The sequence below is a fragment of the Cynoglossus semilaevis genome, chromosome 10, assembly GCF_000523025.1.
Source record: "Cynoglossus semilaevis isolate Cse_v1.0 chromosome 10, Cse_v1.0, whole genome shotgun sequence".
NCBI classification, from domain to species: Eukaryota; Metazoa; Chordata; class Actinopteri; order Pleuronectiformes; family Cynoglossidae; genus Cynoglossus; species Cynoglossus semilaevis.
In genome coordinates, this window is record NC_024316.1 from 20,027,981 (window position 1) to 20,044,934 (window position 16,954).

The 16,954-nt window shown below is 45.1% G+C and overlaps 4 protein-coding genes across 7 annotated transcripts in view; 2 read left to right on the top strand and 2 right to left on the bottom strand.

Moving 5' to 3' along the window:
- The first annotated feature begins 817 nt into the window (after positions 1-817).
- LOC103385516 (keratin, type II cytoskeletal 8-like) lies at positions 818-3,238 on the top strand. Its single transcript, XM_008319437.3, has 9 exons — positions 818-998; positions 1,108-1,316; positions 1,408-1,468; positions 1,558-1,653; positions 1,745-1,909; positions 2,017-2,142; positions 2,592-2,812; positions 2,975-3,021; positions 3,099-3,238. Exons 2-9 carry the CDS (start codon positions 1,135-1,137, stop codon positions 3,206-3,208), a joined length of 1,008 nt encoding a protein of 335 aa, XP_008317659.1. The 5' UTR covers positions 818-998; positions 1,108-1,134; the 3' UTR covers positions 3,209-3,238.
- Positions 3,239-5,365, bottom strand: mrps25 (mitochondrial ribosomal protein S25). Its single transcript, XM_008319436.3, has 4 exons — positions 5,154-5,365; positions 4,697-4,803; positions 4,531-4,618; positions 3,239-4,189 (listed from the first exon to the last, which is right to left on the bottom strand). The coding sequence occupies exons 1-4, from the start codon at positions 5,285-5,287 to the stop codon at positions 4,006-4,008; spliced, it is 513 nt and encodes a 170-aa protein (XP_008317658.1). The 5' UTR covers positions 5,288-5,365; the 3' UTR covers positions 3,239-4,005.
- Positions 5,366-5,657: 292 nt separating this feature from the next.
- On the bottom strand, positions 5,658-15,277 carry nr2c2 (nuclear receptor subfamily 2, group C, member 2). 4 transcript variants are annotated; one of them, XM_017036243.2, is made up of 15 exons: positions 14,306-15,277; positions 12,828-12,906; positions 12,475-12,516; positions 12,183-12,383; positions 11,675-11,780; positions 11,406-11,585; positions 11,157-11,313; positions 10,955-11,045; positions 10,485-10,627; positions 10,179-10,356; positions 9,856-9,977; positions 9,617-9,756; positions 8,729-8,866; positions 8,545-8,650; positions 5,658-8,425 (listed from the first exon to the last, which is right to left on the bottom strand). In XM_017036243.2, the coding sequence occupies exons 2-15, from the start codon at positions 12,879-12,881 to the stop codon at positions 8,251-8,253; spliced, it is 1,833 nt and encodes a 610-aa protein (XP_016891732.1). In that variant the 5' UTR covers positions 12,882-12,906; positions 14,306-15,277; the 3' UTR covers positions 5,658-8,250. The 4 variants fall into 4 exon arrangements, 2 of the variants coding, with proteins under 2 accessions (XP_016891732.1, XP_024915278.1); XM_025059510.1 differs by having other exon boundaries at positions 10,473-10,627; XR_003050905.1 differs by having other exon boundaries at positions 8,383-8,425; positions 8,545-8,866; positions 9,586-9,756; positions 10,473-10,627.
- Positions 15,278-16,075: 798 nt separating this feature from the next.
- The window catches only part of b3galt4 (UDP-Gal:betaGlcNAc beta 1,3-galactosyltransferase, polypeptide 4), a 3,457-nt gene continuing 2,578 nt past the window's right edge, over positions 16,076-16,954 (top strand). The window contains exon 1 of the mRNA XM_008319439.3: positions 16,076-16,948. Coding sequence (XP_008317661.1) covers positions 16,728-16,948 — 221 coding nt within the window. The 5' untranslated portion in view covers positions 16,076-16,727. The remainder of the gene's footprint in view (positions 16,949-16,954) is intronic.

A 16,954-nucleotide genomic window follows, 5' to 3' on the forward strand; every position in this document is an offset into this window, starting at 1 on the left:
AAAATATATATAATGTATATGAGTTCATGTAATAAATAACATGATATCTGTTGTTGAATGGAGTAAATGTGTGTGTGTGCATTTACTGTAGATGTAGATGTGTGTATATGCATATTTATATTTAACTTATATCATGTGTATAAATGTATTAATATCTACTAGTGTAGACGCCCATACACTAATATATCTGCTGGAACTGCCAATATACTGTAACTGAATTATTAATGAACATTTATACTGTTGATATATTTAAAGTATTTATAAACCTGTTCACATCACATCATCACATACATTTATACTAGTTCTGTTATTGTTGTTATATACTGTACATATACAGTACATACCACAGATACTGAGATACAGAGATACTGTGGGCAGTGGTGGCTTAGTGGACCTAGGTCTGGGAGGTTTCAGGTTCAAATCCACCGGCTGCCGAGTTACCACTGCACCTCCTCCTCCAGCACCTCCTCCTCCAGCACCTCCTCCTCCCCTCCTCCTCCTCCTGACTCCGTGGACCTTCTCACTGATGGAGACTTCCTGTCTGGTGTTACATGTTCTGGATTCCTGTTGAGCGACGTGAACCTCCTCCTCTGTTCTGGCTGCAGGAGGAGGTGGGAGAACAGGTAGCCAACGTCAGACAGGTTCACCCACATACCTGTCCTATCAGGAGCCACGCCCAGTCAGGGTTATAAGACGGCCCGGGAGATACAGGATGCAGATCTGAGCCTGGGCGTCGACTCTCCTTCAGGTCCACACACGGCAGCCGCGACATGAGTTTGAGGATCACCAGATATACAGGAGCTCAGAGCTGCCACCCCGTCCCCAAGGTCAGGGCGGCGGTGTCAGAGCGCGGCGCTGCCATCACCGCCGTGACCTTCAACAGCAGTTTGCTCACCCCCATCAACGTCAGCGTCGACCCCACCATCCAGGTGGTCCGCACCCAGGAGAAGGAGCAGATCAAAGGTCTGAACAACCGCTTCGCCTCCTTCATCGACAAGGTGAGACCGTCCCTCTGTCCCTCTGTCTGTCCCTCTGTCCGTCTGTCTTCTCTGAGGTTCCATCATCTGACACGGTGTCCTTCACCGGTTCTTTCTCGCTCTGCGTCAGGTCCGATACCTAGAACAGCAGAACAAAATGCTAGAAACCAAGTGGAGCGTCCTGAAGGAGCAGACGGACGCCGCCTCCAACATCGAGCCCATGCTGAAGTCCTACATCCTGGGCCTGGAGCAGCAGCTGGACTTCCACAACCAGGAGAAGCAGAGGCTGGACATGGAGAACAGCGTGATGCACAAAAACGTGGACGACTATAAAAACAGGTGAGCTGTGTGTGTGTGTGTGTGTGTGTGTGTGTGTGTGAAACAGGATGTGAGGCGTCTGAGACTAACGCTTCATGTGACTGCGTTTCAGGTACGAGAAGGAGATCCACATGAGGACTGACGCAGAGAATGAGTTTGTCATGTTGAAGAAGGTACGGTCACAGTGTGTGTGTGTGTGTGTGTGTGTGTGTGTGTGTGTTGTACCACTGACGTTGTTTGTTTGTTTGCTGACCAACGACAGGACGTGGACTCAGGCTACATGTCCAGGGTGGAGCTGGACGACAGGGTGTCTGGTCTGGCTGAAGAACTGGACTTCCTGAAGACTCTGTACGACACCGTGAGTAACTCAGTCAAACGTGGACCGGGACCAGACCGGGACCGGGGCGGTTCTGGGTGGGGTTTCTAACCGACACTCTGTGGCACGGCAGGAGCTGCGGGAGCTGCAGGAGAGCCTGAAGGACACGTCCGTGGTGGTGGAGATGGACAACTCCAGAGCTCTGGACATGGACCAGATCGTGGCTGAAGTCAAGGCTCAGTACGAGGACGTCGCCACGCGCAGCCGCGAGGAGGTGGAGCGCTGGTACAAAGACAAGGTGAGCACCACGGACCTTCACCCAGGTCAAACGAGGAGACGACCAGGTCCATGTGACACCTGCTGACTCCAACTCTGACGTGTGTGTGTGTGTGTGTGTGTTACCAGTTCAACCAGATGTCGGCTCAGGCAGAGCTGAACAGTGACGAGATGAGGAACACCAAGGCAGAGATGGCTGAGCTGAAGAGGATGATCAGTCGTCTGCAGAACGAGATCCAAGCCCTGAAGAACCAGGTGAGACCTGGACCACAGAGCAGATCAGATCAGATCAGATCTTCGTCCTCACCTCCTCCTCCTCCTCCTCCACAGCTGAACACTTTAGGCTCCGCCTCCATCTGATCAGATAATGTTCTTTTAAAACTAATCTCCACTTTGGTTCGTAGTAAACGTTCCACAGGAACCGGTACCACGACGTTCCACAGTTTAGTCAAAGATGATTAACACACTTCCTCACTAACAGTTCCAACAGTACCTGATGGAACTGGGTGTAATTAGAGACATGACATCATCACAGACTGAACGCTCCGGGTCGACTGACAGGCTCTGGTGTTGGTGAATACCTCAGAGTACTCATCACAGTATTTGAATACCTCAGAGTACTCATCACAGTATTTGAATACCTCAGAGTACTCATCACAGTATTTGAATACCTCAGAGTACTCATCACAGTATTTCCTCCCCAGGTGGTCAGTCTGGAGGGTCAGATCACAGAGGCAGAGCGGCGCGGGGAGGACGCGGTGAAGGAGGCCAGGTTTCGGATCCTGGAGCTGGAGCAGGCTCTGCAGAAGACCAAACAGGACATGACCCTGCAGCTGAAACAGTACCAGGAACTGATGAACGTCAAGTTGAGCCTGGACATAGAGATCTCCACCTACATGAAGCTGCTGGAGGGAGAGGAACAGAGGTGAGGGGCTGGTGGGGGGGGCGTGGACCAGTCAAATTAAACAGAGACCTGACGTTAAACCAGATCTAATCTCCACCTCCACGACTGAAGTACTCTGTGGTATTTGAAGTATTTCCATCAGCAGCTTCACTAACACCGATCCTTTTCCTTCCGTCTCCACAGACTGGGACAGGACACCGTCACCAACATCCACACTGTTCCAAACAAAGGTAAACACCGACAACAACACCTGTAACAACACCGTCACTGAACCATCAGTTTCATCAACACCCACTCACTTCCACAGTCACCACCGTCCAGGGACCGCAGCGCCGACGATCCGGTCCACTTTTCATCAAGACCATGGAGACCAGTGACAGGTCGTACAACAACAACAACAACAACAACAACAGCTGAACTCCTGTGATTAGGAACTGGAACTCTTTATTTCTCTGCTGATCCTGAGCCAACGGTGGCTGTTTTGCTTTGACTGACCGCTAACTTTTAGCTTCATTTTCATACAATAAATATGAAGACATTTCTACAGAGTCACGTTGGCTCATCTTCATCCTACGGTGAATAAACTTTTTGGGTTTTTTTTTTTTACAGATTGTATATTTTTCCCTTCAACATTTTGTCTTTTTTTTTGTCCTTTAACTTTTTTTATTCTCTTGATGTTTCTCACACCTCTGCTCATGTCACATGGTCACAGATTATGCTGGTCACAGAGTATACTGGTCACATGATCACAGATTATACTGGTCACATGACCTCGTTGTCCTTCTGTAGATGAAGCTGCAGTTCAGTCATTGAATTTAATAAACAGACGTTGACAGATTCAGTCTTTGTTCAGTGCAGTTCCACTCGTGGCCACACGTGGTAGACTCGGTGACATCAATGACTCCACACCCAAGTGCAGCACAGACCACAACTGACATGATGGAACTTCAGGATCTGGATGTTTAAATGAACTTTGAACCAGGTCACATGACCAAATAAACCAAACCTATAAATAAATGAAAAATAAAAAAAACACGTCAGACAAAAACATCATGTGACCTGATCTGTCCAGGGTTGGTGCTGCGTTCCTGTCAGTCAGATCAGTGACAACAGTGACTGTGGCTCGTTCAGCTGTAATCCAATAAAAAGGTAGAATTCCAGACGTCTGATTCGTCAGCCATCACTCTGTTTGGATGTCGTTTCTTCTCAGTCTCTCATTCCTGCGACGCTGCCATCTTGCTGCGGTATTTGCCCGTCATCTCTTTGGGCAGGGGTACGAAGCTGGGGCAGGGCACCTGACCGTCCACCTCACAGATGCACTCCCTCAGACAGTACTTCTTTGGTCCAAAGTTGGCCGGGTTCGAGGCCTCCATCCTGGCCTCAGCTTGTAAAACCTTCCTGTGAGCAGAGGACAAAAAACACACAAATAATGTTGTCATACGAGGAGGAGACTCCACCATGTGGATATTTACTAGTACTACACCAGAGGAGAAAGGGGGCAAAAAAACAAAAAACAAAATAAGGAACTGAAATAGTCTTCTGTACTTGATAAACTGAAATTGTTATCTTTATGGTTAGTAGTAGTAGAAAGATAGATTAGTGTTAGTAGTATTAGTAGGTAAGTATTGTTGCTGTGTGTGGTGTTGCTGTGGTTGTTGACTAATCATGAATTGAATTAAAATTATAATATATTTAATTTAATTATAAAATTATAAATTAAAAATATAAATATAACTTACTCTGTTTTGCCCAAAATCTTCTTCACATGTTGTGAAATCTGTTTGTAGTCTTTGCCTTCCACGTCCACCAGCACTTGCTCTCCATCACCTGCAGGTGGAACATGAGATAAACCAGACTGAGTCCTAGAATAAACTTCAAATGTAAACAACAGGAGAGAATACACACCGAGGTAGAACTTCAAGAACGGTGACGGTGTCATGTTCTTAAACATCATGATTTGGACCCAGGGATTTTTGTACTGAATCTGAGGAATATTGAAGAACACAAACTTCCTGCAAATGAAAAAACAAGTAAATAATTAGTCAAATCCACAACATTTCCTCCTCAAATACAATATAATATTAATAACAGGAGGAACTCTTCTGATGTGACAAAAATAGAACGTTCATTCATTCGTCATATTCTTCTGTCAGTTATTTTAATACATGTTACAAAATTATAATCGAACTTTAACCGACACTTTTCAAAAACAACATTCTAGCTCCGGGACATATGATTTACTGAAAATCGAGTACTTACACCGTGACGACATTTGTAATGAAAGGACATTTTATTTTAAATAATATGTCAACTAACACGGTGGCTAATCCTGAGTGTTGTTAGCTTAGCCGTTAGCTCTGACCTTGCTCCTTCGCTCAGCTCTCCATGTGTGTTGTAGTTCACCGTCATGATCTTCACGGTGTTCTTAAAGATGATCTCTCCCTTTTGGAGATATTCCAGTGTCCTCCTGATGGGGAACCGCCCTTTCATAGGCATCTTTAACCCTTAATTTATCACTTTAGTAACAAACAAATAGCAGCGACTCGCACAAGCAACATTGAGCCACCGGCGGAAGTCGCCTGATTATGACGTCTGATTATGACGAGGCGGAAGCTGAGCTATCGTAAAAATACATTAATTTCTCAATTTTATTTACCGAACCGTTTCTGGTAAAATATTATTTCGTGTACAAGATATCAAAAATAAACGGTACATCATTACAAGTAATATTTTAGTAATAATATTTGATGGTTTACGTAATCCGTAGACTTTATTGAATGTGTTACCGTTTGTACCTGTTAGACCAACAACTTATATTGAACTTATACAGATAATCAGCGAGTTTGAGAGGGAACACGGAGTCTCGTTTCGTCCATGGATAATAGTTTATTTTTCCGTTACATGTGGCTTCAGGGAAGCCGGCCCCAGAGACAGGAATGCTGATACAGTTGTTAATACATTTGTTTTTATATTGTCATTGGTGTGAGGTAGAACTGTAGAATTATGACAACACTTCAGTAAAACACAAATGTTTGAATGTCTCAACCGTATTTAACACAACAACAACAAAAACATATACAAAACAGAAACATAACCATGGGAGAGCAGTAAACAAAAACCTGACCCACGACCCGTTAACGTGGGAGCGGATTATGGTTGATACTTTTGAAGCCACATTTAGTCTAAATGAAGTCAACAGATTCATACAGCATTTAATAAAATGCACTTAAGCAACCTCTGCATGCACAGCAATGCACGATAAAAAAAAAAACAACAAAAACAACAAAGTTCCCTTTGAGGGCACCAAGCAAAAAGATTGTAAAAGTCGCATAAAAACAACATGCACTCATTTAATGAAACTACATGTACAAAATATGAGTTTACACCAGTGTCTTTACAAAGTGTCTGGGTGGGTTTGTGTCGTACTGTTACAGTCGTAACATTATCAGGAAAAAAATGATCGATGGATTACAAAAGAATCAAAGATTTGTGTTTCTGTGGAGGCTGGTTGTGGACCAGAGAGTGATGTCACTGCTGATGTCACTGCTGATGTTCCCCGTCTTGACCTATAACTGTTCTGAAAGGTTTGACCTTTCAGATTGACCAGCACACAGTATGAACTCAAGTCTGTGGTGGCACAAAGTTGAAGTTCTTATTGTTTTATCATTAAGACGAAAACAAATGTTGGGACTTCTGCTTTGGACAAGAGAAAGTTTGAAATATTCATGTGTGAATGAATGAATTTGACCTCAGTGTGTGACACGTCACACGTCACTCCCCGTCTTCTGTTTCACAGACAAACACAGGTCCATACTTCTTGTGAGTGCAAGTTATTTTGATTTAATTAAATCAATTTGCAAAAAAGAAATGCAAACAAACAAACAAAAAATGAACCCCCCAACCCTAACCCTAACACCCCCCCACAATTTTTTAAGTACAGAATAAATGCAACGTTTGTTTACAACAAAGTTAAAGAAAACATGAGTGCAGTGGACAGCCACCAAAGCTGGGAGATGTGCACTTAGCATACAGACGCTAACAGAACCAGCAGCGTGGCTACCTTTGAGTAACATGAGTAACATTCTAAAAAAAAAGGAAGAAAAAAACTTTAACATAATTCAGTTATATTGGAGAAATAATTGACTCTAATCGTTCCACATGGACTGGATGTCGCTGATACTGAATAAAAAAAAAGAAAAGGAAACAGCGGACACACGATTGTCATGTTAGGATGTACGTAAAGAGAGAGTGCACGTCACTGATGACACGTGACAGATGAAAAAGGCCTAAAAAATGTCGTCTAAAAAGATACACATCCAAGGTGTGTATTGGTCAACTTTTAAAACAGGTCATTGGTTTTTATGACGTGAAATCAATGACACTGTTGTCTTTACAAAGATCTACAAATTTGTTCTCTAAAGACGAGGTCTTCAACATAGGGATCCCTGATCCTACGGTGGTACGTGCTGTGATGTCAATAATCAGGTTTGTTTTTCACCAATTTAACTGTTGCTACACACGTCAAGCCCCCCCCCCCAAAAAAAAAATTACATGTAGGGTACAATGTGTCCGTTATTTGTTAGCCGATTATTATCTGCATCTCTCTGGAGTGTTAATGCTCGACTTTGGCACTAGAGGTCACTGTTTTTGTTTTTAGCTGTTTGTGTTTAAATCAAAGACATCAACTGAAGTTGTTTGTATGTTGATCATCATGTGACCAACAGACAGTGTTGGTGTCAGTCGATCAACATCACAGACAGGAGCACCTTGACTGAACGTGTGCAGTAATATTGTCAGACAGACCATTAAAACAAGGTCAGAGTTTTCAGAGTGCAGTCAACAGTCAGTTCAGATTATACTGATCTCAAAGGCTCAAATAAACACAAATATTTAAAGCTTTGACTCAGTTTAGAATTAGGATGAGAGTGATTCAGGTGAGAGACTGAATTAAACCTGTCAGAAAAATAAAATAAAATACAAACTATTTGGACACCATAGGTCAGGGAGTCATTTTAAGTGCCTTTTCTTTTTGTTAAATAAATTGCAACAAATGTTTTGGCAGCTGCAGATAATTCCTTTAACACAGGGGTCACCGACCTTTCTGACACTGAGAGCTACTTCAAGGTCACTTAGTAATTACGACCAGAACTTGTTTGATACAGACTTCATAAACAATAATAATAATAATCAGCTCTGGGACCCTCTTGTTGACTAGTTATATTTTTAGAACATACCACGCGGGCACCTCAGGTAGTCCACGTGGGCCACCAGGTGACCCCAGGCACCACGTTGGTGACCCCTGCTTTAACGTGGCTGAGCAGAACTCCTAAATCTAACAACGATCCCTGTGTGACTTTGGACAAAACTTGCTGCTACCTTTCTTTATAGCAGAGGTCAAAAAGAACCTGGAGGTCGGGGGTCCGTACCGTGTGAGAGCGGGGGCGTCAGTGGCTCCTGTGTCAGTCGCTGGGATCCGAGTCCTGGCTGTTGTACTCGGCCGTCTCCATCTTAAGGATGTAGGGAATGATGCTGTCGATGGAGACGTTTCCTATCAGGCCAGTGAAGAAGAGCTCTTCTGTGACGCTGGAGTTCATGAGCCGCAGCGCAGGCAGTCGGGTCAGGATCCGAGTCAGTCTGAAAAACAAAAACCATTCTTTTTGTTGAATGTCAAAAACAAAAGTAGGGAAGTATCACCTATCAACTATAGGGTGTATGTGTGTGTGTGTGTGTGTGTCCATGTGACACACACGTACCTGTACATGTCATCAGGGTAGGTCTTCTGCACGTAGTCCTGCAGCTCCATCAGGGCCTTCTCCTGTAACTTCTCGATCTGACCGCTGCTGTCCACGCCTGGGTGGTCTGAGGACGGAGACACACACCAGTCCACGGTCAACTACACTGAACCACAGGGACGACAGCCGTCAACAGACGACCTACCTGGACTGAACAGCACGATGGCCTTCAGGTAGGCATATTCATAGCTGTCGGCCTCCAGTCTCGTCATGCTGTTACAGAACTCCTGGAACTTCCAGATGTGCTCCGTCACCTGCTTCACCCGTTCCCCAGAAAATTTGTCTAAGGAGAGATGATGATGCTGAGTTCAGTCTGTGTCATTATCATTATGTGACACAGATGATGATGATGATGATGATGATGATGAAACTGGGACCAAATCCACTGATCTGCTCTGTCAAAACTGGGTCAAATCCCATCACTGACTGACACTGGTCTGTGAACCTCAACAACTGACACTGGTCTGTGAACCTCAACAACTGACACTGGTCTATTCAATACCATTTCATCACCACTGATCTGCTGTGGTTAAACTGGTCAAACTGGTCTGGTCTGGTTGACCTGGTTAACTGTCCATAGATGAAACAACAGAAGAAGAAGAAGAAGAAGAAACAGGAAGTGGAAAGAGTTCCACTGGAGAACACTGTTGGTGTCTGTGGAACCAGTTCTTCCCACGTTCTGTTCCAACACCTGAACGTCTCTCAGCCTACGTAGGACCTGACAACCAACGTTTTTAGGAGTATACTGCCACCTACTGGACTACAGTGTGTAGTGTCCTGGTCTGCGGGACTCGTTTGTATCGTTTTTTAATCGATCCACGCCGTATCCCTAACATCCCTAATTAACACTAACCTTAAGTCTCATCGTCATGTTTTTGGAGCAGAGAACTGACCTTCCTGAAGACGGAACATCAACAACCACTCCTCACACCATGTGCACCAGCAGAGCAGTGAAACCAGTCAACATGTCACTCGTTCAGTTTGTGCGTGTGTGTGTCCTACTGTGAGGTGATGACGGGGTCTGTGGTCCTACCATCCTGGTTACTGCTCTGGAGGTGGTTGATGATGGCGCCCAGGATCGTGGACAGGTTCATCACGTGAGCGCACTGAGACAGACCCAGGGTGAAGAGCTCGTTCCAGCAGGCTCGGACCAGGTGGGTGTTGGCCTCTTGACTGACATCAGACCAACACACAAGTCAGCACGTTCTCTGATGTTACACTGACATTAAGTAAAGATGGGGAGGGGGGGGTAGTTAGTCTCTTTGTTCTCACCCCAGGGCAGAGAAGGCAGGGATGGAGCGCGCCCAGTGCATGGAGAGAAAAAGCAGCCTTGATGCCGACTCACAGATGTAGTGGACATTCAAATAGTCAGGCATGGGGCTGGGCATGGTCAGCTGGACACACACACACACACACACACACACACACACTATGAACAATCCATCGTAATAATCCAACAACAACTGTAATAAAGTATTTAACTCATACTGTGTCAAACTTAAGGTTCGGGGACCAAATGTCTGACAAACTTGTATTTTAATTTAATTTAAATGTAATAACTGAATAAATCATTGAATTTTATTAACTCCTCCCACCATAAATCCAACATGGCTGTCGGTCAGCAGGGGCCCCTCCACCTCAATTATAGGTGTTTCCTGGTCTCGACCAATCAGACGGATCGTAGTCCCTCCCTCGAACTCTGCCTTTTCTCTGAGACTCTGCTCCAGACCTTCATCTGGTGTGTTCAGGACTTTGGCCAGAGTGTCAAAGGCACTGCACACGCACACACACGCACACACACACATTTTAAAATATGCCTAAACTGAAACAGAGTACATTTATGAAACTCCACAGAGTGTGGAACCGTTTCCTGTCGAACCAAAACTGACCGTCTGACTGACCGTGTGATCTCACTGGCCGACTGCTCTTGTTGGCTGTCGGACGTGTCGCCGTTGTTGAGGCTTTCTTTTAGCGTGTCACTCAGGTTCGCCAGTGATGTCACCACGTTGGCTAAAGTCCCCAGGTCTCCGTGAGCAGACTCCCCCTGCAGGCAACAAGGAGACTTCAGAGTAAACCTTCAACCTTAATCTATAAACACACCTGGTTCATTCGTTTAAAACCACAAGCCAATAAATATATTTATTGGGTTTTCTTCTCCAAATCTCCCCTGCAGCGCCCCCTATTTGTAGACAGGACTATAGTCAACCCTTCCACATCCAAACGTTCACAGATATTACTTTATATCTGTATCTATACTGTAGTTTCTACAAACCCCACTGTGGGACAAAGGAAGACACTGATGTCTTTCTGCCTCCATGATCCTTGATGAAAAGAAACATTCTTTAAATAAACACTTTTACATGTTCTTCACCTTGGAGTTGGAGGCCAGCAACAAACTTCCATCACTTTGGATGAGCGGCTGCTGGATGTTTACCAGCATCCCCTGGTCCAGCAGGGTGGACCTGCACACACACACACACACACACACACACACTTCTGAATGATCCCGTTCAGAATCACTGGAGCGGAGCCTCCACACTGACCGACACTGACCGACACTGACCGACACTGACCTGGAGCCGTTTGGCTCTGTTTCTGAGATAAAAGTTGGCGTGGCGATGAGCGGACTGTTGAGATCTTTGCGGATGTAAATCTTTTGTGTGGAGGCAGCGCAGTTGGCGTGCTTCTCTCTGGGCAGCAGGTCGATGGGTTTTCTCTCACTCTGGACGGCTGTCAAAGACATGGACGGTGAACAACTGAAGCTGCTAACGTGACATCATTACTGTACCGTACCGTACTGTACCGTACCGTGCTGTACTTACACTCAGTCTCCCCCCCCATCTTCAGACACTTCCTCAGCCTGCAGAACTGGCAGCGGTTGCGGTGGTGCTTGTTGATGACGCAGTCCTGTTTGCTGCGGCAGCTGTAGGTCAGGCTCTTCCTCACGCTCCTCTTGAAGAAGCCTTTACATCCTTCACAACTGACTGCTCCGTAGTGCCGGCCTGGACACCAGTGAATTAGTCATGAGCTTCTGTGTGGACACGCTGGACTCTCAGTGAAGAAACAGTCAGAGGACAAATCCAAAGTGTACCTGAAGCCTTGTCCCCACACACCACACAGTACTCCACCGGCTGCGACCGGGTCAGGTCCCCTGACTGCACCAGCAAACGTTCCATTGACACAGGATCTGTGACAATCTGATCACAACAGTATCTGCTGAGTATTTGTACTCAACCGAGTAGTACTCGTTTATTGAGGGGTTTGTTTTTGTTATCAGTTTACAAAGTGAAACAAATCTTAATCCAACAGCATCAACTCTGAATGAACTCAGCAGGTCGGTTCTAACTGGGGGAATCATGTGATACCGTATATAATATAATACAGGGGCAACGATATACTGCAATACTACAGTCAGAATAATATATTGAGGTGTCCCCCCCCCCAGTGTAGCTGTAGCCCCAGTGTGATCCTAGTCTGAGACTCTGTTCCATCTGAACATCAGTTCCTAACTCTGGAACAGAGGGATCTACATTTGGAATCACTAGAGAAGAAAGAAAAGAAAAAGAAGAAGAAGAAGGAAGGTCGTAGTTCAGGCGTACCTGTATTCTTCCTGGCATCAGACTGTCTGCTGCAGTGAAGATCAGCTGCTTGTTACTGTGGCTGTCTGATGAGGCCAGGATGAGTTTCCCTGCTCCTGAGTTGTCAGCTGTAGTGAGGATAAACTGCTGCTTGGGGGCAGTAGAGGGATTCATTGCCGTCACGATTTGGATCTTCTGACCGGTTTCTTGGTCTGTTACAATCTGTTGGTGATGAAGATGTATGTCCATGTAAGTCCATAATAATCTATTTAACGACAACATACTTCAAACTGAGCGTGTGCAGCGTCAGCACCTGTATATGCTGTGGTGTGGTGGCCGGCTCTGTGGAAACAACCTGAAAGAACAGGCACCATTTATTAAGGAGTATTATTATTAGTACTGCAATACTTTTCATGTGACTACCTGAGAAAACACACTCTTCTGTTTATATACAGCTCCATTGAAAACCTTAGGTAGATTCAAACGTGTACTTTTCTTCTTCTTCTTGAAGTATTTTTATTGTTCAAACATTTTAAACAAAGTAGAAACTGAGAAAAATCTCCTGGTTCTCAACATCTGCTCCACATCATTTCAGTAGGCTGCACACAGTAGGCTGCACACAGTAGGCTGCACACAGTAGGCTGCACACACTGTACACACACTCACCTCTGCCACAGAATCCAATTTCTGACGAGTCAGCAGATTCAGGCTGGATGTCATGATGATGTAAGGTCATTAGTGAGGTCTGTTGGAAAGAAAACACACACACGGTGGTCAGTGATGGAGGTGCAAGTCACCGCAGAGGAAGAGGAAGAGGACGAGGACACCACAGCACTGACACTGCTGCTTTTAGACAACTAAGGCCGACACTGCTGGAAGTTCTCAGCAGCTCATTTGTACTATATATATATACATATATATACACATTATATATATATACATATTTTTAATGTGCCTCATATGAACTAACAAAGTTATTTTTGAATACAGCAAAGTTCAATGTTTTATTTAAGTATGACTTTAGGACTTTAGTTTAATATTTTTGTTTTTCTTTCTACTTTTTGTTTTTACACCTTCCTAAAATCAGTCCATTCATAATTAGCTTCCATAAAAAAGTGTTTTATTTTATTTCTATTGAAGGAGCAGCAGTTCTGGTGAGGTGGAGTAAAGCTGCTCCACCCCGTCTGCTGCTCAGTGATATCATATCTACTGAAAACTAATTCCAAAAGATACAGTGAGAAACCAGGACCACAGGCAACACTTTATCACTTTATCATTTCTAATGGGCCGATTGGTGCAAACGAGGAAAACACTGGCTGACACCACAACACAGTCTGTACAGTGTGTCGGTGCATCCTTGTTACACATCCATAATTTATGAACCTTCACTTTCTTCTTCTGGTTCCCCGCGACTTAGAGCAGAACAAAACAAAAGTTCTTCCGTGAAACTGATTTCTCTAACCGTCCAGTTTATTACCGGGACCACAGACTACCAGACACAGTCTGCTTTCTACTGTTTAATGAATGTGTTACCAGACTGTCCATATAAACACCTGCGTCCGTGAACGCACCATAATAACACGGAACAAAATGGAGAATCTGGCAAATATCCAATACTCTGGAGACGAAAGCTGTTTAAATACGTTTTTATGTCATTTACACACAGTGTTCTGGTCGAACGACTCTGTGCCTGAGGCTGTTGTAATAACACCGTTGTAATAAATGAGCTTATTGTTCTTTGAAGCTAATCTTGTGCCCAGGATGGCAAAGGTAAAAGGGTCGAGTTCATCTGCAGCAGCTGTCAGTTAGCATTAGCTCAGGGGATGTGCAGCAAACAGCGGCAGAAAGGAGCCCGGTCCGCCCGCCTCTCCCTGTGACTCTGTCAGTGAATCAAACAAAAGTCCATTTGTGTTCTGACGACACGACTGTCACGGCTTAACAATAACGTCTGCTGTGTGTAAACAGCGCCGGAGTCAGCGCGGGGAGCCCCGTGTCTGCGTCCGGAGCCCGAGCTGCTACAGACGGTCAGGGAGGGAGCTCAGAGCGGGCTAGCTAGCAGGCTAACAGGGGTATTAGCCACACTGTTTTATCGTCCACTATCTGCCCGCGCTTTCCAGACTTTTCTACCGCCAGCCGTGACTTACCTGTTGGTTACGGCGCTCGCGAATTTGAGAGGTTGTTATATTTTATAAAATGTTTGTTTGGGTTTTTCTCCTGTTAAAGGTCATAGTTCGTGACCCCGCACCGCCAGCGTAGAAATGGTTGAGTTTTTTTCCCGTCTTCCTCTCCACTGCCCCCCTCCCCTTGTGTGGACCAGACAGGAGTGACGTCATCGTGTCTAGGGATTGTGGTCAAGTTGGAGTTTACTGTTGAAGACAAGATGACGAGTCCCCCTAACCATTTATTCATGATTCTGAACTACTTTACTGAGTTTAGGTCATGAAGACAAATTATTGTAACAAAGACAACAGGGTTTATTTATGAGCCTCCCTGATTCGTAACTTCATATAAAACACATTCTAATATCACAATTGTTGCTCTTTATGTTTTTCATGTTCAATGTTTTAAATTCTCTAAACAGTTTGTTATATTCTAATTAGTATTTGTGACCTATGAACATATACTTATATAAATATTTACTCTTCGCTGCAGGCTGGTGGGAGAACGTCCTGTTGGTTTGAGGATTGAGAAACACCTGTGTAACCAAAACAACTTTAGTCCCTATTTAATTTAAACTCAACAAATATAGGTTGCCTAGCAACCGATCTGTGTTGTGAAATGCTGGTTTGTGCTTCTGCATTGTCCCAAACAGATCATGCAAACTCCTGCTGCTCCTCCTGTGGAGAGTTTGCATGATCTCCCTCCTCGTATGTAAATCTCCCACTGCCACAGTCCACAGGACTGGACACATCAGGTCAGTCCTGGTGTGGGTGTGGACAGGAGTGAGGCCAAACTGAAAGCACTCAAAACAGGAAATTAATAAATCGTTTTTTTTTGGGGGGGGGGGTCATGTATCCATGCTGTACTGTAAAGTACTTCTAAGAAAAAAAAGTATGTATCATGTAATAATATTCACTATTTAGGGATAAACATCCAAAGAATTAAGACAAATGGCACCTTGAAGCTGATGTGCATCATTTCCTACAAACGACCTTCAGAATGTTGTTTACTGTCAGGGTTAATAGTTAACACAGTCCTGGAAACAAAGACAAACATCTGTATTCACTTGTTGTTTGAAATGGATTCTGAAACAAACGTGCAGTTTACATCATTGATCATTTGATTGTTAATAATAACAAATAATAACAACAAAAGACAATAAAATGTCAAATGATCAACAGTAAGATCACATCGTTGTTATTTAAAGGCTTTTTTCCCAGAGAAATAAAAACATGGAAGTGGAGACAGAATAACAACTGTATGATAATAATTAACTGAAGCCCTGACCCCTGACCCCTGACCCCTGGTCATCACCTCTACCAGGTAGTCTGATAGGAAGACAACAGACTTTGGACCAGAATATATTTCTGTATGTTCAACTTGTAGTTCACTTTTTTGACACCGTGTGTCTCCCAGTACCAGCAGCCTGACAGAGGGACACTGTCCAGATCAACTGACCCAGGAGTTCAGTCTGTGACAGACACGCTGTACCTGCATTTATTAATCATTATTTAAGAAAGTAATTAACACTGATTCTAAACCCAGAACCCATATTTTTTCCAAGTGTTTAAAACAAAATCAGTTTCCTGTGTCTACCAGTAGGAGGAGCCCTAATCCCTGGCGGCAGGAGTGCCATAGTTCCAGAACAAAAACATCTGGTCAAATGATTTTCAGATTATTTTAGGGCTGTGTTTTTTTTAATCTCACATTTTTCATTCTTTTTTTTCCATACCGTAAATGTTGCATCGTTTCCACCCGATAACCAAACGTGAGTCCACACATTTGCCCCCATGCAGGGTCCACAGACACTCAGAGCCAATTACAGCCACTCAGCAACACAACGGCTTATTTTAATAGGCTGTGGAACAATCGGGCTGTATGTGACAGGAGCCCAATGAGCTGCGGCTTCAATCATATGACTGTGACCAACGCACAGCGGCGCAGCTAACAGTCATCAGAGGTGTCACAAGGGCACCGCCGCTCTGTTGGCAGGAGTATGCAGTATTTCAGAGTACCAGTACCTCAGCAGCTCCGTGTGCAGAAATAAAACTGCTCATCCAGGACAATCGGCTGGGCGTCAGCTGAGAGCAGCGTCAGGACGAGGACTAGTTTACATTCCGCCGGTTCTGGAGAATTCCTTCTATAAACAGTGCAGCCTCGCCGGTCCAGTGAGTCCTGCTGAGCCGCAGCATCAGTGCAGACGTACCGGAGGTCGGAGCTCCTCTACCAGGAGCATCCTCGGTCCTCTGACCGTCCTCATCCTGCGGCTGCCCCGGCTCCGGGTCGCTGCGTAAAGCCGCTACAACGCGCAGTAGTGCGATGACAAACGACTGCCCGGGGAGGAGGTAGGCAGTTTACTGGGGGAGGTGCAGCAGCTCTCTGGGTCTCCAGGCCTCAGCGTGCACCATGGTCGGACGCGGACTGTTGGTGTGTAATGGCCGGTTGGGGAAGCGAGGCAGCAGAGCTGGGATCCTGCCCTATGTGTGCGCGGCGGGAGTGTGCGCGGCCGTGATGGCGCTGCTCTTCGTGGATTTAATCGAGTCCTGGGTGACGTCCATGAACATGAATGTCGTGATGATGGACCCGCACGGCATCTTCCCCCCGCAGAGTGCGCCTCCCAGCAGACCAGAGGA

Coding starts and splice junctions, on each gene's coding strand:
- LOC103385516 (XM_008319437.3), top strand. CDS start 1,135: ATGCTAGAAACCAAGTGGAGCGTCCTGAAGGAGCAGACGGACGCCGCC. Junction 1,469..1,557: donor AGTTTGTCATGTTGAAGAAG/GTACGGTCACAG, acceptor GACCAACGACAG/GACGTGGACTCAGGCTACAT. Junction 2,813..2,974: donor CTGGAGGGAGAGGAACAGAG/GTGAGGGGCTGG, acceptor CCGTCTCCACAG/ACTGGGACAGGACACCGTCA.
- mrps25 (XM_008319436.3), bottom strand. CDS start 5,287: ATGCCTATGAAAGGGCGGTTCCCCATCAGGAGGACACTGGAATATCTC. Junction 4,619..4,696: donor GTTCTTGAAGTTCTACCTCG/GTGTGTATTCTC, acceptor TTCCACCTGCAG/GTGATGGAGAGCAAGTGCTG. Junction 4,190..4,530: donor AAGATTTTGGGCAAAACAGA/GTAAGTTATATT, acceptor CTCTGCTCACAG/GAAGGTTTTACAAGCTGAGG.
- nr2c2 (XM_025059510.1), bottom strand. CDS start 12,881: ATGACATCCAGCCTGAATCTGCTGACTCGTCAGAAATTGGATTCTGTG. Junction 12,517..12,827: donor AATTGGATTCTGTGGCAGAG/GTGAGTGTGTGT, acceptor CTGTTCTTTCAG/GTTGTTTCCACAGAGCCGGC. Junction 10,357..10,472: donor ATCACACGGTCAGTCAGACG/GTCAGTTTTGGT, acceptor GTGCGTGTGCAG/TGCCTTTGACACTCTGGCCA.